The sequence below is a fragment of the Orcinus orca genome, chromosome 18 (genome assembly GCF_937001465.1).
Source record: "Orcinus orca chromosome 18, mOrcOrc1.1, whole genome shotgun sequence".
NCBI classification, from domain to species: domain Eukaryota; kingdom Metazoa; phylum Chordata; class Mammalia; order Artiodactyla; family Delphinidae; genus Orcinus; species Orcinus orca.
In genome coordinates this window covers 67,055,201-67,076,025 of record NC_064576.1, presented here as the reverse complement: position 1 = coordinate 67,076,025, position 20,825 = coordinate 67,055,201, and the positions used below count along the sequence as shown (strand labels likewise).

General features: G+C 36.5%; 1 protein-coding gene across 5 annotated transcripts in view; it reads left to right on the top strand.

Annotated features, from left to right (window-relative positions):
- Positions 1-20,825, top strand: part of NBEA (neurobeachin) — a 629,334-nt gene that overhangs the window by 590,318 nt on the left and 18,191 nt on the right. For 2 of the 5 annotated variants that reach the window (XM_049701354.1, XM_033410049.2), the window contains exons 49-52: positions 15,141-15,203; positions 15,526-15,615; positions 18,253-18,445; positions 20,020-20,091. In XM_049701354.1, coding sequence (XP_049557311.1) covers positions 15,141-15,203; positions 15,526-15,615; positions 18,253-18,445; positions 20,020-20,091 — 418 coding nt within the window. The remainder of the gene's footprint in view (positions 1-15,140; positions 15,204-15,525; positions 15,616-18,252; positions 18,446-20,019; positions 20,092-20,825) is intronic. The other 3 variants (XM_049701353.1, XM_033410053.2, XM_033410055.2) reach the window with 3 other exon arrangements.

Sequence of the window (20,825 nt, the reverse complement as noted above, 5' to 3'; positions counted from 1 at the left end):
TTATAAAAATACCTGCTTCTACAAAATAGCACACCATTGCTTTGGACAGTAATAAAAACTATGTATAATTGTCAAACTCTAGAAATTCCTAATGAAACATTACATGAAAATGCATAATTAAAAAAATATTCTGTTGGAGAGGAGCGGTTCAGCCACAATGTTTGTCATTATATAGGCAATCTGAACAATAATACATTACAGCTCCTGATTACCTCACAGTGATGCAGACTGGGAGTGCCTTACTCCAGGACTCTCCTTCCAGCATTCCCAGTCTGAGGGCATAATTGCTGAATGCTGAGGTTCCATTAGAGAAACTCCCAGAGTCATTCTGTGGCATATATGTCCTCCCTCCCCAAGCCCCTCACCCATCTCTCTCACCCAGAAACTCTTCTGTCAGTTCTCAGAATACTAGGTGAGGGAGCGCATACCTGGAACGCTGTTACCTTCCTTCCGCCAGGCAGCATGGGCTCAAGCACATACCAGCAGAGGCATTCACACTGACCCAGTGGCCCTATGTCAACTCAAGATTGCTTAGGAAGTTACTTAAGTGGTCCTTAAGACCACTAGGTAACCACTTAGTACATTGTAGACATAACAGATTAAATGACCTTCCAAGGAATATGAGTTAACCGTCCCTCTCCCCACTCCCCACCCTTACCTCCTCTACCCCACGACTAACATATTTCCATACAAAAAAGTTCTGCATTAACAGGTAAGAACCTGCAAAAGGTGAGAACCCATTTAAATCCGTGAGCTTCCTAATGTGGCCAAGTCATTTAATGTCCCTCTTCCTCCATTGCTTTCTCTGCAAAGGAGGAATAGTACAGAACATACGTTTGCCAGCATAGAAGCATCTAGCATCTGTTGTCACAAGAAAGAGCCCTGTGGATAAGTGGACTGAAGTATAGCGTAGTCAATATCTCCTGGTCATTTATTCCCCTTTGCATTTACACTCCCCCTGTGAGGAGGTACTGTGCAAAGCACACCACCTTCCATCAGAGCATCAGCGTTGAGCTCCCAGAGGTCTGCTCTGCGGTGCTGTGACTTGAGAGAGTTGCTGCCCACCTAAATGGTCAGACAGAGGCTCTTGGAAAAAATAGTGTTCAAAATGTTAAGCCTTCTATTGAGCTCGGTGCATTCCTTTTATTTGATAATGTTTATCTTAGTATTTTTTAAATGTGAAGATCATTATATTTCACAAAGGTAAAAAGGAAAGCTACAGTTATACTAAACTCCAACTAGCCTAAGGAAGATGATTTTTTAATGCCTTAATCAAACACTGATTTAAAGAGGAAACATTTAATATACAAAAATCTACATATGTCCCTTTTGTAAAAAAAAATATATATATATACACACACACACACACACATATATATATATATATATATATACATATATATCCCATAATCTGCCTAGAACTTTGAGCTTTGAAGTTAGTGCTGAAATTTGAGAAATGGCTTGAGGTTATTGATTCATTCTTCCTTGACAGGTGAAATCATGAAGCAGCACTAACCACAGCAATTATGGCATTAAAATGTCAAGAAATTAGAGGTCAGAATAACAGATAATTTTCTTCCCTATGTCAGATTTAAAATTGACATTCTTTGACAGTTTAGGATCTCTGGCTGAGAAAAATATGACAGCTTAACTTATTTTATACTTGTACAGCAGTAATTGATAATAAACTTTATCATGACAGCCTCTGGGCAGAAACATGACAGAACCGTTCTGGTACAAAGCTCTTCGTAATGTGTAAACACTAGATCTGTTGGATATTAGATATTATTTAAGTTGTCTTAAGTCTTAGTTTTTATCATAATCTTCTAGACACTTTTTTTCATAGATGAGCTCATCTGACTATTTGAGCAGTATTTTTTAAGCATGATACTGAATATCTTTCTTATCCATTCTTACATATTAATAAAAATTATGTGATTTGCTTTATATTTCTACTTACCAAATGATGGCCAAGAACTTCATCCTATGACCTGCTTGGGGAATAAGCTATTCTGGTTTGTTAAGTGTCTGGTCCCATGGTTTTCTAACTCCTTGCTACTCAAATATGGTCCATAGACCAACAGTATCAGCATCACCTGGGAACCTGTTAGAACTTCAGACTCTACTCCCAGGCCTCCCTGACCTAGTAAATCAGCATATGCATTTAAGGAAATCCTTGGGTGACTTGTTTGAGACATTACAGTGTAAGAAGCACTGCTCTACTAAAGGTGTGTTAGAATCATCTGGAAAGCTTTTTTCTTTTTTCTTTTTTTTTTTTTTTTTCCTACAAAAGTAGAGAGAATGATGCAACAAATCCTCTGGGTGTTCTTATCACCCAGTTTCAAAAATTTTACCTCTTATTTCACCAATATCCTATCGCCACCCCCCTTTACTATTTTCAGATACACATACCATATCCATCTAGCCCCATCCACTCTCCATTCCCCCCTCCTCCATCTAGAGTGTATCTCAGAATATCCAGGGAGAATGTTCAAACAGGTTTATTTTGAAAAAAAATTCTCTAGGAATTTTAAAACAACAGAACACTTACTTAGCTTTAGAGATGATATTCTTCTTACTTCTAAAATAATTTCTTTAAATCTAGGGGATTTAATGTGCATTTCCATTTTACTAATTTAAGCTGTAAGGTTTTCTTTCTATTTCGTTTATGCTTTTGAATTTGTTAAAACTTTCAACTCAGTAAAACTTCCAGTAACTATAGGGAAAATTTTAAGGTAGCTTTAAGAAATCTTTATCAGTCATTTTTTTGGATCATTTGTTCTTATCACTTTCCAGAATTTTACCAATTTCTGAGAGTTCCAAAGGCACTAGGAGATTATGCCATAGTTAATAGTTGGTTAGTAGAGATTACAAATTAAATGCCACAACAATTATTTACTGTACTCTTACGATGAGTGAAAAATATTTTATTCTAAAATTGTTTTTAAAAATTATCACTCTTGCCATCATGGATATAATTACTCAGCCTATCTGCCTCAGAGTATGATTCTGTGGTACCTAGCAGTCAATAAAAGATGGTGGAAAGATGGAAATCAGATAATAGGTTATATCACAGCTCCAACATTATTATTTGAGTGACATAAGTAAGTCACTTTAATGGACCTTTGTTTAACCACCTAAAATATGATAACAGAAATGATATCTACCTCATAGGACTGTATTTGAGGATCATATGAGAAAAGATATGTAAAAATACTTTGTAAAGTATAAAGCACTACCATGGACATTGATTATTACTACCCTAAAACATAATTAACTGAAGTATCTTGGAAGAACTTCTGTTTTAATAATTTATTTCTCTATACCGTCATATCTATAGTCGACACTGCCAAGTTGAAAAATGTTTTAAATGACTTCTCTTTGACCGTGAAAGGTATACACATAAGCCTACCATAAAAGACTGTTTTGCTGGAAAATTATTAGAACATATGGGCAAGGCAACATTTATTTATTTATACATATCTACTCATTTATCTATTTATGCTGGGAATATCAAAACATTGAATACATTTTAATGTTAACAGTAGTCATAAAAATGTGGTATTTTTAGTCTGATTTTCTGTTACTAATATTTCTTAATCTTAGGCTATATTTTCTTCATTTATCTCTTTCTTTGATCTGACAGGGATAACAAAGTAGTCCTTTGGATCTGCTATGGTGAAAATATGCCCATAGGAAGTAGAATAGATCACTTCAGTTTTCACTTTATTTTCTTGCTGAAACATTCCTTGCTACTACAGAGAACTGACATGATAGGGCTGTCAAGAACCAAGAAGACAGATGTGTCTTTAACCAAAACATCTGCAATACTGGCTTTCCTAGAAGATGAACTCATAAAATTCATAAGGAAAAAAATTAACCCACTTTTCATCTTGATGATGTAAATGAAGGTATTTATAGCGACAACATTGATGGCCTCTACAATCACTGCTTATTCTTTCTGTGAATTTGTTATCCCTCTTTCCTTCCCCCATTTCTGACTTCTTTCTTTGATCTGACAAGGGATAACAACACCCCCTCCTGCATCGCTTGAGTGGGTTGTAGCACAATATTGTCTATTTACTGGTGCCGTGATGCCCAATTGTCTTCAGATGAGGGAGGTTCAGGGTTCTTCTCCTAGGCAATTATTCTGAGACGTGATGGCAACAAATGATCAACAAAAGGGCTGATAAAGATTTCTTAAACCATCTTAATTTTCTCCCCTATAATTACTAGAAATTTTGCTGAGGTAGAAACGTTAACAAATTCAAAAGCCAAATTAAAATAGAAAGAAAAACCCTACATTTTAAATTATCGGAGTGAAAATACACATTAGGTATTATTTAACATTTAAAGAGTCATTTTGGAAACAACAAGAATATTATCCCTAAAACTAGTAAGAGTATAAGTTCAAATATATCTGTTAATGTGCTTCTCATCCACAGCAATAAGGCATGCATTGAGATGATTCAATGAATAAAGTTTCTATATAGAAATTGGTATCAAGGAAATTAATGACACATTTAATTTTGATAAGTGAATGAATCTTTAATTTAGGTTTATCTTTTCTCCTAATTACTGCAATCCTTAGCTAGTCCATGGTCATCAATCATCCACAGAGAAGCATAAATAATTCAGTTAGTCAAAGAGGGATGTGTGTCATTTATGTGAGATATGCTTTTTCCCCTCGTTGTGTTATTTTTATTGTGTGGTGCTGAGAATGCTAATTATTGATTTTCAGAAATTAACAGAAAATGCTTTTACAAGCATCTAAAGTCATATTTTACACAAGGAAGAAGGGTGAAAATTGCAGCCTGCTGTTTGTAATAGAAATAGCTGGAAGGGCTTTCCTTATCTTCTATTAACATATATTTCAGTTATATTACACAGTTGTTACCTTAGCATAAATTAACAATTATTCAAAACATATTGCATGCTTCAGTTTGTTGAAGTGGATATTACTCAAGCTAAGTACATAAACATTTCAGTTAGATGTTTAGGACTCATTTTTAAGTGTTTTAAACATATTGATAATGAGCCTATTTAAAGCCATTTGATCTCAATATAGTATATCTAAATTACTGTTTCCCATTTATGTCAAAATCAAAGAAGAGCATTTTGTTCTGCCAAATACATGCAATACTATTTTTAATTTGAATTTAGTTTAATAAAAGTGAATGATTTCATTTTGTAATGTTTATACCAGCACCTGGTGAACCTTTGTCTTGATATCTTCCCGCATACCAGATAAATCTATTTCAACTTTATTATTTTCTTTCCATAATCAGACACTCCAAGTGAACTTATTCCATGTAGTGAAGAAAGGTCACCACCTGTACTACTGCTTCTCTCCCTCCCTCCCTCCCCCTCCACCACCACCCTCTCCTCAACCTCCTTCCCTCCTCCACTTCCTGAATCAGCCAGCATAGAGTTTGCTTTATATAAATTTATTCATCGAGGGAGAATTTGGCAGGGATATTGTACTGTTTCCTCTCACATATCATTAAGCATTTCTGGGCTGAGTCTTCTACTAAGTACTATTGAATGATCAACCCAAAAGTGGGCAAAGAACCAAAAACCTGGAAACATCCTTAAGGTATCATCTGCTAAAACCCTTGCTTCCAGGTAGGTCAGTCTCTAAATCATCCAGAACAGAGTGTTTTAATTTTTTTTTTCTTTTTTTGAGGATTAACAAGTATAGACTGTAAAAAGACTCCATGGCCTCCCCCAAGAAGCTTATGACAGTGTTTATCCCCCAGATATTCTAAATCCTCTACGAAAATGTCTCTTGCTTAGATGTAATCACCTTTTTGTCAGTCCTACCTGGAAATGAAGGAAAAGCTAACCAGCATTTTTCTTATATATTATACCTAATACCAATCCTAGTTGTATCAGTCAGGATCTCAGCACATTACCCTTTCAAAGGGATAATGAAGACCCCAAAAAAAGATATCCAAATGGTCAAGAAGAACAGGGAAAGATTCTCAACATCACTAATCATTAGGGGAATGCAAATCAAAACCCCAGTGAGGTACCACCTCACACCCATTAGGTTGGATACCGTCAAACAAACAGACAATAGCAAGTGTTGGCAAGGATGTGGAGAAATTGGAACCTTTGTACACTACTGTAAGAATGTAAAATGGTGCAGCCTCTCTGGAAAACAGTATGGAGGTTCCTCAAAAACTTAAAAAGAGACCTACCATACGATCTAGCAATTTCACTCCTGGTTATATATGCAGAAGAATTGAAAGCAAGATTTCAAAGAAATATTTGTACACCCATGTTCACAGCAGCATTATTCACAATAGCCAAAGGGTAGAAGCAACCCAAGAGTCCATTAGCAGATGAATGGATAAAAAAATATGACATAAACAGATAGTGGAATATTATTTCACCTTAAAAAGGAAGGAAATTCTGTCACATGCTGTAACAGGGATGAACCTTGAGGATGTTATGCTAAGTGAACTAAGCCAGTCACAACAAGACAAATTACTATATGATTCCAGGTACCTAGAATAGTCAAAATCATAGAGACAGAAAGCAGAAGGGTGGTTTCTGGGGTCTGGGGGAAGGTGAAATGAGCAGGTGTCTTATGGGTACAGAGTTTCAGTTTTTCAAGATAAAGAGAGTTCTAGAGATTGGTTGCACAATAATATGAATGTATTTAACACTACTGAACTGTACACTTAAAAATGGTTAAGATGGTAAATTTTATGTTGTAAAATTTTATGTGATAAATATTACCAAAATTCTAACGAATTTTAAAGGGATAATGAAGAGCTTAATAATAGTCCTATTTACAAAAATATGGGGCAGGATAAAGTGGATGACCAAGGGAAGGAGAAGCCTCCAGGGGTTAACATCTGGGTACCGCACCTAGGCCTGAGGGTATAGGGGCAGGGGGCTATTGCCAGAGCCTGGCAGGAGAAGTAGCCCTAGGTGGGTGGTCACCCATCAGGATCTGTGGCGTTAGGTAGAGAAATGCAACCCAGCCACTGCCAAACTATGACTTGGCAATGAGGGAACATACAATAAATACTTTGCCTTCCTATCTTTTGTTCTGACTTCTCAGTGGCTAAACCCAGTGGGAAGCCAGAGAGCAAGGGAGTACCAGTGATGCAGTCCCTGGAGACCATCTCCCAGGGGCAAGGATGCTGATCCAGCTCACTTCTCTGTTCCCCTGAGTTAGTCACCACTCTAGGAGGAGTATATAAGGCATCCAGGGGAGGAAAACCACTACCTGCTACATTAAAATACATCTACTTTTTCTACCTGACCTGACTTATTTTTAAGTAGAAAAATTGAGTGAGCTTGCCACCACTGGCACTGACCTAATATATTTTTTTAATGTTCTAGACAGAGCTTTTTCTGTCTAGAGGATACGGTGCTTGCTTTTTCACATTCATTTGTTAAGTCAATTATGTAATATCCTTATAATTCATCATTCCAAGGAGGAAATAGGAATCAGCAGGAGGATGTCTCCTCTCTCTTTTTTTTTTTTTTTTTAGTTTTATACCAAAAGAATAAAACCAAGCACTGAGGCAGATAAATGAGCAAACTACAAACCCCCTTCCTCAAATATCATCTAACATAGTCTGATAATTAAAGCAAATGTGGTTCTTTTTTACTTGAGTCACCAAATATTTGTTTAAATATTCTCATAATTTTGCTAGCATAGGCTTAGCCTTAATGCAGTCAATTGTTAAAACAAAGGAAACACCTTGGTTCTTTTATTTTGTAGTTTCTATGAAAAACTAGAAGCAGTTGAATATAAAATAGCATTTTAATTTTTTATATAGTTAAATGTTTATAAGGCAAGAAATAATAAAGTTCAGGTAGCATTTGCTTGATTTATTTTGCTCCTGCTTTTCTAGCATTAAAAAGTAATGCTTTATATGATCTCGTTTTATTACAATAATAAACCAGAAGCAAAAGCTTATCACTTAAAATACATTCTGCCATTAAGCAATCTTTCTTTTTATTATTTCAGACTTCTCAAGATTCCATATTTTTTCCTATTTGATATAGAATTGGTAGAATTGGAGGTAGAACAGAAGGGATAAAAATCACATATATTTTTAATTGTATGTCAAAGTTGTATTTTCTGGTCAAAAAAAAAAAAGAATATCCACTCTCAAGCGTTAAAGTAAAATCATTCTAAGGAAGAGCTGTACACAGAGATACACACAGTACTAAGGAAATTATTTTTGAAAATCTTTCTGTGTGTTCCCAAGCTTTTACTATTTTTTTTCTTCAATTTTCTGAAACTTGTCGATAATTGACTGGTAATTTGGACATAGTCTGATATTTTGCATTGTGGATAGCATAGCCTGTAGTACTTTATAAAATGCCGATATTTTGGAAAACTGTTTAAAAGATTGTACAGACCAAGAGAATTGGATGAAATAGGTCATTTGACAGCCTACCTTATTAGCTTCCTCACACTGTCTCTCTCATGGCACTTAGACCTGATGGCATTTCATCTGAAAAGCAATACTAAATTACATTTGCAAAAAAAGACTAGAAGTTGTAAAGATTCTATGGGAGAAAAATGTATCTGGGCTAAATTCACCTGCATTGAGGAAAAGAGGACATTAATCAAGTTTTTAGCTTGTGCATACAAGGGAAGGTGTAAATAGATAACTAGTCTAACACAGAGGGAAGGAGAAAGCACACTTGTTCACCTCATTTCTGTCTTTTAGAATATTTTGAATTGATCATTAATTTGAACATCGTTCTAAACTATGACTTAGCTGTCACCACATTTACTTTACCTTGGCTGTGAAGTCTTTTGTATTAATAGGCATACATATAACACACATACACCACAGCATGTTCACTTCCTTTTCTGAGAATTTAATCCCAAACTTGTATCTTTGTTCATAGAGGAGGTAGAACTTTCTTGGGAGGGAAGGTAAGAAGCGGGGGGGAAAAAAAGCAATTAAACAAGAGCTGCAGCAGGTCAAAGAAATAAGGCGTATGTCAGAGCCATTGCGAACACATATGGCCTGTTTGTGCAAATTTAAAAAGCCACCCTCTTTAGAAGGATAATTACAAAAGGTGCTCCTTCCTCTGGCAATTAGGGTTGATTCTATCACTCATTTGTCCCCCAACTGGGCACCTTTGTATGTGACATCAATGACACAGACATACACAGTGCCCCTGACCTGTGGGGAAGATGAAAAACTAGAGAGAGCTCCTTGAGAATAAGTGAGAAAAAGGAGAGCTGAATGAAGGCGTGGGTAATTTTGTAACTTGGCAGGTGGGTCCTGGAGGATTTTTCAAAGCGAGCCTAACAAGGCTAAGGAAGGGGACAATCAGAAGGTAGGGAAGGGACAAGAGGGAAACTGTCCCTAATGGGAACTTTCCCTAGTAGGAGCTTTATATTACATATAAGCAGGTGAAACTGAGTTGTGTGTCATATATGTGTATGAAATCTGAAAATCACATGTACTGTTCAAATGTGCTTATATTGTTCTCCTAAGCATAATTCACTTCACATTTTCTTCACTTCTCTGCCTTCCCCTGCAAAAGTCTGTGTTTTGGAACTTCCTCCAAGGTGTTAAAAAAAGAAGTCTTTTTTTTTTCCCTCTAATTTTATAACCTACCTATTTCTTTTCCTTTTTTTTAAATTGAAGTATAGTTGATTTATAATGTTGTATTAGTTTCAGGTATATAGCAAAGTGATCCAGTTATATATACATGTATATATTTTTTCAGATTCTTTTCCATTATAGGTTATTATAAGATACTGAACGTAGTTCCCTGTGCTATACAGTAGGGCCTGTTGTTTATCTATTTTATAAGTAGTAGTGTGTATCTGTTAATCCCAAACTCCTAATTTATCCCTCCCTCCCTTCACCTACCTATTTCTTGACAGATTTTAGCTGGGAAGAAAAATAAATGCTAAATACATGATGACGGCTTTAATTAAATATTCACAGAATAATTTTTATAAGAATAAGCAAGAATCGACACAACAATTAAAATTTAAATCTCTTGACTAACTTTCTCTCTGAAAAATTCCTGGTGAAGAAGTAAAGTGGTATTCTTTATAATAATTATCAGACACAAATGAGTTTGACATGTAAGAGTTTCAGCATATCAGTGCCCTAAAAGTCCACATAGTCTAAATCATTGCTCTATTTACAACTTGACCTTTGCATTCTGCGTTCACAAATGCTTACAAATACTCAAAATCAGCACAACCACTTTGGAGAACAATTTAGCAGTAAAACTAAACATTCCTACCCTATGACTCAGCAACCCCATACCTAGGTATACACCCAGCAGAAATAACTACTCACCTCCCTCGAAAGACATGTACAAGTATTTTCTAAGCAATTTTATTCATAATAACCTGGAACTGTTAACAACCAAAAGGTCCGTCAACAGAAGAATTGACATATTGTGGAAGATTAATACAATGGAATACTAAATAGCAAAAAAAAAAAAACCCCGTTGACACACAACAACAAGGAAGTATGTCACAGACTTTATGTTAACCCAAAAAAAAAAAAGGGTAGACACAAAAATATATATTTTACGATTCCATTCATCAAAGTTCAAGAACAGAAAAAATAGTCAGTGATGATAAACATCAAAATAGTGGTCAGCTTGGCAGACGTTGAGGAGTGGGAAGAATTGGCTGGGAGGGGAAAGAGGGAATCTACGTACTCCCATGTAGCTGCTGCTCAGATCAAGATATGGAACCTGCCCATTTCATTCCAAAGCCCTGTCTTGATCTGGGTGGTGGTTATAAGGGGGAGAAAATACACACACACACATACACACACACACGCACACATTCATCAACCTATACACCTAGGATTAGTGTGCTTTATGAATTTGTCTTCCTTGAACCTCAAAAAAAAAATAAATAGATAGCAAGTTCAGCAATCGCAAAGGCCTAATGTTATTATTTAAGTATAAGCAGATCCATATTTTCATGTTATCCCACCGAAGAGCTGTCCACCAATGAATACATAGTCTTTCCCTTTATAAATCAGCAAAGGTTTTGTCAGTCACATGTTTTAAAATCTAGTGTTTAAAGCCTATTATGTTAGATTTGTATGAAATATGTAAGACATAATATCGGTGACTATTACATGTAAAAAGTTACTGTAACTTATTGATTCTAAGGTGTACATCATTGTTGTATCTCAAAATCCAAATCACAGAGTGTCTTACTTACCTTCAACGGTGCATCATCGTTTAATTGGCATCATTTTGTACTTCTTCATCGTATATAAAATAATGATGCTTCAATAATGGATAACATCTTAGATTCAATGAAGCGAGTTAGGTTTACAGACTTATTTCCCAAGGTTTACAACTCATGATCTCCCACATACAATGTTAGTTCATCATTTCTTCACTGGAAAGTGCAATAGATACATAAAGCAATAGATTTCTTGTAACTCAAACTAAAGTTTTGGTATTAGATTTTAAAAGGATTCACAAATGCTGATGTCTATAGAGGTCAGACAGGGAATAAACTAGTGAAGCTGGCCAGATGGCAGTGCATGCGTGGGTCACATGAGTGGTGGGTGTTAAAAAAGAGTCTGTGCTCCTGACGAGTGTTGCCATGAAGGAATGCTAATGAGGTAATGTCAGATCTTCTGATTTTTTCTGAGAGAAGCCAGAAAATCCAAATTACTGTATGAAATTTCCCAACCTATAAATGTTGGCTCAAATAGAAACCATGTCTGTGAGCTGAATCTAGCCCATGGGATGCCGTTGTGTGACATCTGGCTGAATGTAAGCCCCTATGGCATCCTGGCTAGAATGCAACCTCTACGAGAGCAGGAATCTCTATCTGTTTTGTTTGATGAGTATCAGAGATCTGTAGAAGGGTACCAGGTACTAGTAGGTACTCAATAAATATATGTTTTATGAATAACATTAAGTCTCTCTGACCCATGCAGAACAATATATAGAGAAATAGAAATATGTAGAATTTTCTAAGATACCATTTCTGATAATATAGAAAGAATCCACCTTATAATTAACTGTAAGTAGTTGTTTAGGTTTTTTTACTTGATATATTTGGAAAAATTGTATTAATGGAAAAATTCCACTATATGACAAAAAATTCCATATAGCAAAAACTTGTTTTATGGTGTTATCCAGCTAATTTCTACTTAACCTTCAAACCTTAGCTCATATTCTTTTTCTGGAAGTCCCTTTCCTAACAGCCCTGCTCTTCCTTCCCCATTCTCCACCTGAGTTTCAGTCCATTACTCCTCTGGGCTCCCTGGCCCTTTGGGCTGGCCTCCCCCATGGTCCTACCTACCATGTGCCCTGATGTCCTCATCTCATGTCCTTATGGGCTGAAAACTTCTGGAGGGCAGTCTGCTGTCTGATTTTGTATCCCTTGGTGTGAAGTAAATATTCAACAAATGTTCGTTAACTGAATTGTTTTTGTGGTATTGAATTGTAAGAGAAAAGAACTCTGAAGTTTTCTCTGCTACTGTGCTTTCCTCTTTTCAGGCTACCTTTCAGCTTTACCCAAATACCCTACCATTTCCCCACTTCTGTATTCAAACATTTTTTGACTCTGTAGGACGAAATCACAGCCCTGACCTGCAGAGATTCACAGTCTGAGCAAACAGACACACGTAAGGAATTATGTGTTGAATTCCATGATAAAGGGGAAAATACGCTGTGAGAATATGGAGGACATTGATTATGATTTAGGAAGGATTTCTGGGAAGGATTTAGAACCCTGCCCAAGGTTAGCATGAAGGGAGGCATTTTCTCCTCCATCATAACAACTACTCAGTTGCTGTGCGTCATAGGTTGCAGAATGGGTTGTGTATATCTCCGGGCATGCGCCCATACAAAGTACCTCTTTTTTTTTTTTTAATTTCTAAAAGGATTTAATATGTTTAAAGAAATGAAATAGGCAATCAAAAATATGAGCTGGTAACAGAGAGATGAAGCCATAAAAATTTATCAGTTTTTTTTTTCCTTTTCTGCTCTACAGTAGTTTTATTTGTATCTCTGTTCAAAGCCCAACCTCACCGTGGAAAACAATATCTTTCTCCTTGTCAGCATCACTTTTTTAAAAAATCAAAGTCTTCAAACATATACAAAAGTAGAGAGAATAATATAACATATAATAATATAACAAATATCCATTTGCCCAATAACAATAGTCAGCAGTAGTACCTCCCTTCTTAATGAAAAGGAAGACATTGATGACTTCCTAAAAGTGGGGGAGCACAGAAAGCATATGACAGGGGGAGCCAATCAGGAAAGTCAGTAGGTGCTCACTTCCCTTTCAAACATTTTAATAGACTTAGGGGAGACAGCATGCTTTTCCAGGATCAGAAAGACCTGTGCAATTTAAAATCAGAGGGCAAGGAATTATTAGAAAGCAGGACTACACAATAGCTAAAAGATAAATACTGGAATAAGAACCTTTAGGTAGATCACAGGAAGAGAGATTCAGTTTAGTCTTAAAATAAATAAATGTTGAATGTTAGGAATCGATTGTCTTAATGCAAGGGTGAGATTGAGCACAACTTGAAATTTACCCTGACGCCATTTGAGAGCCATTTAAGATATGTATGTGTGTGTGTATTGTGCCTCAGTCCAAAAGGATCAGAGGCAGGACCTCCTGAAGAGAACCGTACAGAAGATTTCTGGAAATTAAATCTGTTTCAGAACATTTTTTAATGTAATTTTGATATTTCCCTTCCAGAAAAAAAAGTCAAGCAAAACATGTTTGTTGATTGATTCTTTCTGTGAACATTTAAAGGCTACCTACTAAATGCAAGGCACTGATGTAGAGATTTAAATGTGTTTGATTTTACTTCTGTCTCCCTACCCCCAACCTGGTCCTCTATCTGGAGGAGGAGAAACACAAGCAATGGTATCTATTGCTAGAGAGATTTAGTTCATGATACATTAAGCTAGGTATTGGACATTTTCTAACTAGGGCAACTTTAACAATACAATGAGTACTTTTTTTGATTTTCAAATAATTCTCAAGAGTTTATTGTTCAGAATGTGAACCTAACCAGAAATGGTCTCTCCCCCCTTTCTAATCTTAAATCTTGCATTGGGGAGATAAAGTATAATGGTATCTATGTGAGTACAATTTAGTGAAATAGTCACACTTCGCATATGAGTGGACACATGCAAATAAATGTATACATTAAAACTGGACAGCACGTAAAGAGATTTAATAACTCGTCCTGTTGCCTCTACAAGTAAAAGAACCAAAGCTCCATTTATGCAATTGTTAAAATATGGCAGATAATGATGCATTCATGTTTAATATTGCTAATCAATTTGAAAATTCACATTTTTATTGATAAACATTTTCTTGAAATGCAGTCTAGGAGGACAGATTATTAAATTTAAAGACTTTATAAATGAGAATTGTAGATAGTGACGGGATTAGTAGCAGTGCTGTGTCGAGAGCCACCTACCACCTTACCTGACTCCCAAGCACTCAGCAATGACTTTCGAATTTCACTTTTATGTGCAACCACAGTGCACACAATTTTAGGGGGAAAATTAGCATGGTAACAGAGTAATAATCATAGTAAATATTGTGCTTCTCCTTGTTGACTTAAGTTACCTACTTACAATATTTCAGAAAAATATTTCTGTTAGTCTAGGTTAATATATTGAAATTTTTCCCTGTAGAATTTATGTATAGAAGAAATACTTAAATCTCTTATAAGAGTATCTCTTTAACATACACACAAAAAAGGCATATTTTACACTCCAGACAGTCTGAGATCTAGAATTATTTTTATCTATTGGAAATCACAAAATCTCGTTAATATTTCCATCTGCATAGGTTTTAATGACATATTGCATAGGTCAGGATGCCCCAAGAATTATTTCCTCTTTGGGTTAGTTCTTTCTAAATTTTCAGGAAATTTTTGAGAGAAATGAATTCATACCTTATAAATAATATTCCAGGATTCATCTTAGAATAGCATAGCACACTAAAATGTATTTTTTGTAGTGAAAGTCTTACCATATTTGATTATTATACGAAAGTCTTAATGTTCTTTCTACTGATCGCCCTCTGAATTGATTAGAACACATGATTATTTGACTTTATTTTGTATCCTTAGTGGACTTTATGTCTCATTCTTTTTTTTCCCATTAAGATTCCAGAAGCTTATTTCATTAGAGATCCCCATACGTTCCTTCTTACAAAGGACTTTATTAAGGTATATGTGTTGTATTTAGTGTTCAGAGTGTTCTTTGGGCTCTAGCTGCATGCATGCACTCACAGGATAACATTTCCACATTTAACCCCTGCTTCTAAATAAGAATAGTGACTTGGTTAATGGAAGCATGTTTGGAAGGAGAAGCAAAGCTTGTCTACAAAATACTAACACTTGGATGATTTTGCACCCTGCGAGAAGAGCACCCGGTGAATATTCTGGACTTTTTTCATGGCTGACTTGGGATACACTTGCGTTGTCAGAGTGTGTTGACCTCTCTCGTTGATGCATATTGATTATGACAATTACTCTCCTTCCCCTGCAGGCCATGGAGGCACAGATACAGAACTTTGGACAAACGCCATCTCAGTTGCTTATTGAGCCACATCCGCCTCGGAGCTCTGCCATGCACCTGGTAAGACATAGCAGCTTGCGGAACATTTTGGACCTGAGTATAGATCAAATAAAATAGTGATTTTTAGCAGCATTTTAAAAGGCTCTTCACTTTATTGGCTAACTCTTCAGCCTCAGTATATACTGATTACCCGAGGGAGAAACAGAGAAAGGAGTAGAGTTCTTACCTTTAAGTTTGGCTTCAACTAGCCCAATTTTGGATTCACAAAAATAGCCATCCTCTCTGACTATATATGCATCTACATAAACTCCTTCATACATATACAGGCTTACAGACACACACCAGCACCAAAATTAGATTACGTTTACAAATTAGAATGTAAATATAATATAAACACAATATGATGCTGCCTAATTTAATCTTTTTGGGCAAGGTGGGGTAGGGGAAGTAGTTCATGAGAAAAGGAAAGAAATATAATTTACAGCCACTTCAGGGAGGCTCTAGAGAAGAGGGGTTAAGAATAAAGGAAGCAGCCGCATAGCACGGGGAGATCAGCTCGGTGCTTTGTGACCGCCTGGAGGGGTGGGATAGGGAGGGTGGGAGGGACGGAGACGCAAGAGGGAAGAGATATGGGAACATATATATATGGATAACTGATTCACTTTGTTATAAAGCAGAAACTAACACACCACTGTAAAGCAATTATACTCCAATAAAGATGTGAAAAAAAAAAAAAGAAAAGAATAAGGGCCTCAGAGCCAGACTTGTGTCAAACACCGTCTCTTGCCATGAACTAATGAATGAATTGGACGAGGTATTTAAGCTCTCTGTTTACATTTCAGCATCTGTAACTGGGGGTAAAAATAGTACCAACCCTGAAAATGTAATGACTCGATACTGAATATTGCACTTAGACCAGCCCCTGGCATACAAGTGCTCAGTAAATGGTAGCTAGTGTCAGCAGCCACAGCAGCTACTTACATTAAAAGGTTTATTCTCATTTTTCAAAGGAAAAGGTAATATTCTTTTCATTTTAATCTGAGTTTTAAAAATCAGTTTTCATAACAAAACAGTCCTTTTTTCAGTTTTTAGCAAATGGTGAACATTTCCCTCTTTATCTAATTTGAAGAAGGTAAATTTTTTTCCAAGAAACTACTTTAGAATTCACTTTTTAACTGTGACTTTCCACTAAGGTTTTACTGAAAAAAAAAAAAAAAAGTTTGAAGGTAAAAACCTGTTTGCAAAATGAATTACAGTTCATCAGTGTTTCTAGACAGTTATCAAGGCACCAGACACCCTAGTATTGGAATAAAATGCTCCTGAACATCGTCCATAATATATGTGTAAACAAATGTATCAGTTGTTATTTCCTGACGGAAGTATTGTTCACACCTTTCATTTGTTCTATCAGTTACTTAACAAGTTAGTATTGAGCCCCTTCTGTGTGCCAGGCACGACCTTAAGCACTGGCGACACAGAGGTAATACATCCTCTACACCTTCAAGGAATTGATAGTCGAACACCTACTGAAACACATAAATGAATGTGTGTGTTTGAAAACATTTCTTTTCCTCTGCAATAACTCATTTCAGCCCCCTTGATTAGTCACTAATGAACTCTGCTGCTTGAAGTGGGTCCTCGCGTGCGGCCAAGCTTTCACCACATGCGCTGCTCCCATCCAAACACCCAGACACAGTGTAGACGCAGAACCTCCACACCTGAGATGAAGCGTTTTTAATAAACTGTCCAAGAGAATCTCTCTCACACTTTATTTTATGAAATGCTTTGGCAGAAGAGTTGTATTCCCCTGTTAGTTTTCTCTGTTTAATAATGATAATAAAAATATTTATCCTGGAGAAATGCCCAGTCAAAACTCATTACTTTCCTAGGGGAAATTGTTAGAGACTAAATTGGCATGGAACTGTTTATAAAGAAAATAAGCTTTTTAAGTTTGTGTAGCAGAGGATTCATATATATGTGTATATATAATAGTGAACAATTACAAAACATGCATGAAAGCTAAATAATGGTTATTCCCAGCATCCCTATTTTGTGTCTTTTATGTAATCATGTTTATAGTATTTTATAGTACTAAATAGTAGTTCTTATAGTGTCTACTTTCTATCAAGTCATATGCTAGATGATTGAGAAACAAAGATTAAAAAAGAAAAGAGAGTGTTATCCCTCAGGAAGCTCACCATCCAGCAGGGGAAGGAGACCATAGTCATCAGAGCCGCAGCAGAAATGCACACACAGCGCTGACAAGGGAGGCTGTGATATTTTAATTATTTAGACTGTAGCCATGACCCCAGATCAACCAGGTAACAAATGAAAGAATCAGTTCACTGCATATTTCATGTAAACAGTGTCAGTAACTGACTTGACTGATTTTTCCACCAAACTGATGTTGTAACTGCACTGAATAATTACGCTCCATCATGTGGACGTATCTCCAACTCCTCACATCGTCTGGCGGTACCTAAATTGCGGCTGGTCTTTAATAAGCGGGTGTCCTCCCGGCGACTTCGAGGAGTCCCTGCTCGCTCCTCTGTGCCACCCTCTCAGACCAGAGTGCCGACTGCTCGGCTCTTGGTTTGTGCCCTTACTAGCCTGTGTTAATTTCATCCTCCCCCCGAGCTTTCACTAACTGTGTCATTCCTTTTGTTTTCTTTGCTCTCTTCCCTTTCTATTCAACAGTGTTTCCTTCCACAGAGTCCACTCATGTTTAAAGATCAGATGCAGCAGGATGTGATCATGGTGCTGAAGTTTCCATCAAATTCTCCAGTAACGCATGTGGCAGCCAACACGCTCCCCCACCTGACCATCCCTGCGGTGGTGACCGTGACCTGCAGCAGACTGTTTGCAGTGAACCGATGGCACAACACAGTGGGTATGTGTACCTAAGGGAGCCCCTTACTAACGGGTTCTTAGAAGCTGCGCTTCAGGTAGGGTAGGGTAGGCGTGCTGCGGGCTAGCAAGGGTGCCAGATGAGCTGCAGAAAGCAGCAGAGTACGTAATTGCCGAACCTAACTGATTAACTCTTGTCTGTCTTATTCACTGCTGCTGTCTTTCAGTGCTGCACAGAATGCTTGGCTAATGGTTAAGTATCCAATAAGTACGTGACAAATTGAAGCAGTCCTGTAGATAATTCAGGTCCTCCCACCCTGCCCCACCAGGAGAAAAAAAAAAAAAAAATTATCCCATATTAAACAAAAGTGATTTTGAATCTAGATTTTCTAGATGATGGTTTCAAATCCTCTTTCTTCCACTTCATTAATTCATTTAGGAAATATCTGAATGACCACTTTGTGTCAGTGGTCCTGGGCACTGGGAGTACAACAGTGAACAAGACGAACAGCATGGCTCTCTCTGTGGAGCTTAGAGTCTTTGAGAAAAGACAAAATCTAAATTGTTCAGTGATTTCACGTGTGTTTTCTCCAAACTCATTCCTGAAGTTTCCAGCCAGTATATCTTGAAGTGATATAATTCTGTCATAAAAATTAGACATATTGATACTTATCTAGCCAGGACAGGAATGGATGTGACTAATTGATTTAGCTGGCCCAGTTCATCACTTAAGATCTCCCTGGAAACCCAAGGATTCCCATGTCTCTAAGACTGAATGATGAGACACGCCGGATTCACCTGAATCTTTCTATTCTACTGACTTCTGCATCACTCTGAAAAACCAAACGACTTTTAGCTTAATCTCCTAAGAGTTTCTAAATGCCCCTATTTTATGGTTATTGGCGATATTTTCAACATGAGGTAGAACGACTTCCATTCAATCAGAAATATGCAGCAGACATCTTTTAAAAATAGGACTTTATTCACAGGAGTCTTAGCCTCTAGAAATGTTTTGCATTGAAAGAAACTATAAAGAATTGATCTTTCTTTAGAATTGTTTAAAAGTTTTATATGTTATATAACCCCATGTAAAAAATTATGACTAATGAATTCAGTCAAGCTCCAAATATTAATCCTCTGAAAGTAGCTTTTAGGTTAAGATTTTAGGTGTGGCTCAATTTTGTACCTTCAGTTGACTTGTCATCTGTTGAAAGAAGGCCCACTTAGATGGGATCCCCATCTTCCTCTCTGCCTTGACCCAGGTGGGCCTGTGCCCATACCCATTCCTACTTGTAGGCAAGACCTTTTCTTAGATTTCAGCTCTCTGATGGGTTCAAGAAATTTTGTAATCTTCCACTTTATCTAGCTTTTTCTTCTTGTTAGGATAACACTCTTCCCAGCTTTCTCCATCTTAAGTGGAGACTAGCAGTCCCCATTGTGATGATTTTTTTAAGACTGTCTACAAAAACATGTAGTGTGACTGAATCATTCTTGCAGTAATTTACCAAATAATTTTTAAGCAAATATATATATTGTATAATCATTATAAAACACTGCTTATTAGGAAATTCCTTTCTGAGAACTTTATGGTCATTTTCTCTTTTAATTAATCTTTAGGCCTCAGAGGAGCTCCAGGTTACTCCTTGGATCAAGCCCATCATCTTCCCATTGAAATGGATCCACTCATTGGTACGTTAGCAACAAAAATACATTTTCATGGATGCTGCCTCTCCACAGATACCTATGTGGCTATTTATCACAAATGATAGTTGAATAATAGTTTTTTCTGCCACAAATTAATGTGCAGATAACATCAGATTACCATCAAGGAGCTGTGCAAATCATAACATGCCATCTAAGAATTTGTTGGTATTAAAATAATTATTTGTGGCATTTTCTTGGTATTTTAGGAGGTCACTTAGGTTGGTTCTAAACAACGCAAATGATTCCAAACTGTTCTTTCTTTCAGCCTCAACTCTTCCTTAACAACTTTATATTATTTGAAATATATAAGGACTCAAAGCTATTACTAAAGAAAACTAATACTAAAGAATTTCTTTTCTGGAAATCTCCACTCACTAGAGCTAAACATTTTTTTGATTAAAGGTTTCATATGAATTGCAAACTTGGGAGCTATAACTATTTGCAGCAGATATTCCAAGTATTTTAAAATAATCACATACACATTTATTAGCTGTGTGATCCAGAGCAAGTGCCTTAATCTCTCTGGGCCTCAGTTTCATGTCTGCAAGATGGTTCCTAATCATGTTTGTTCTGCCTGTCCTCATGGGATCTTATGAGAACTAAATTAGAAAAAAATTGAACATGATACGAAAAATTATAAAGCCATACACAAGTTATGGTATTTTTTTCTTAGATTAATCCACCCTACATCTTTGAACCCAGAAAGAGGATGAGGGACA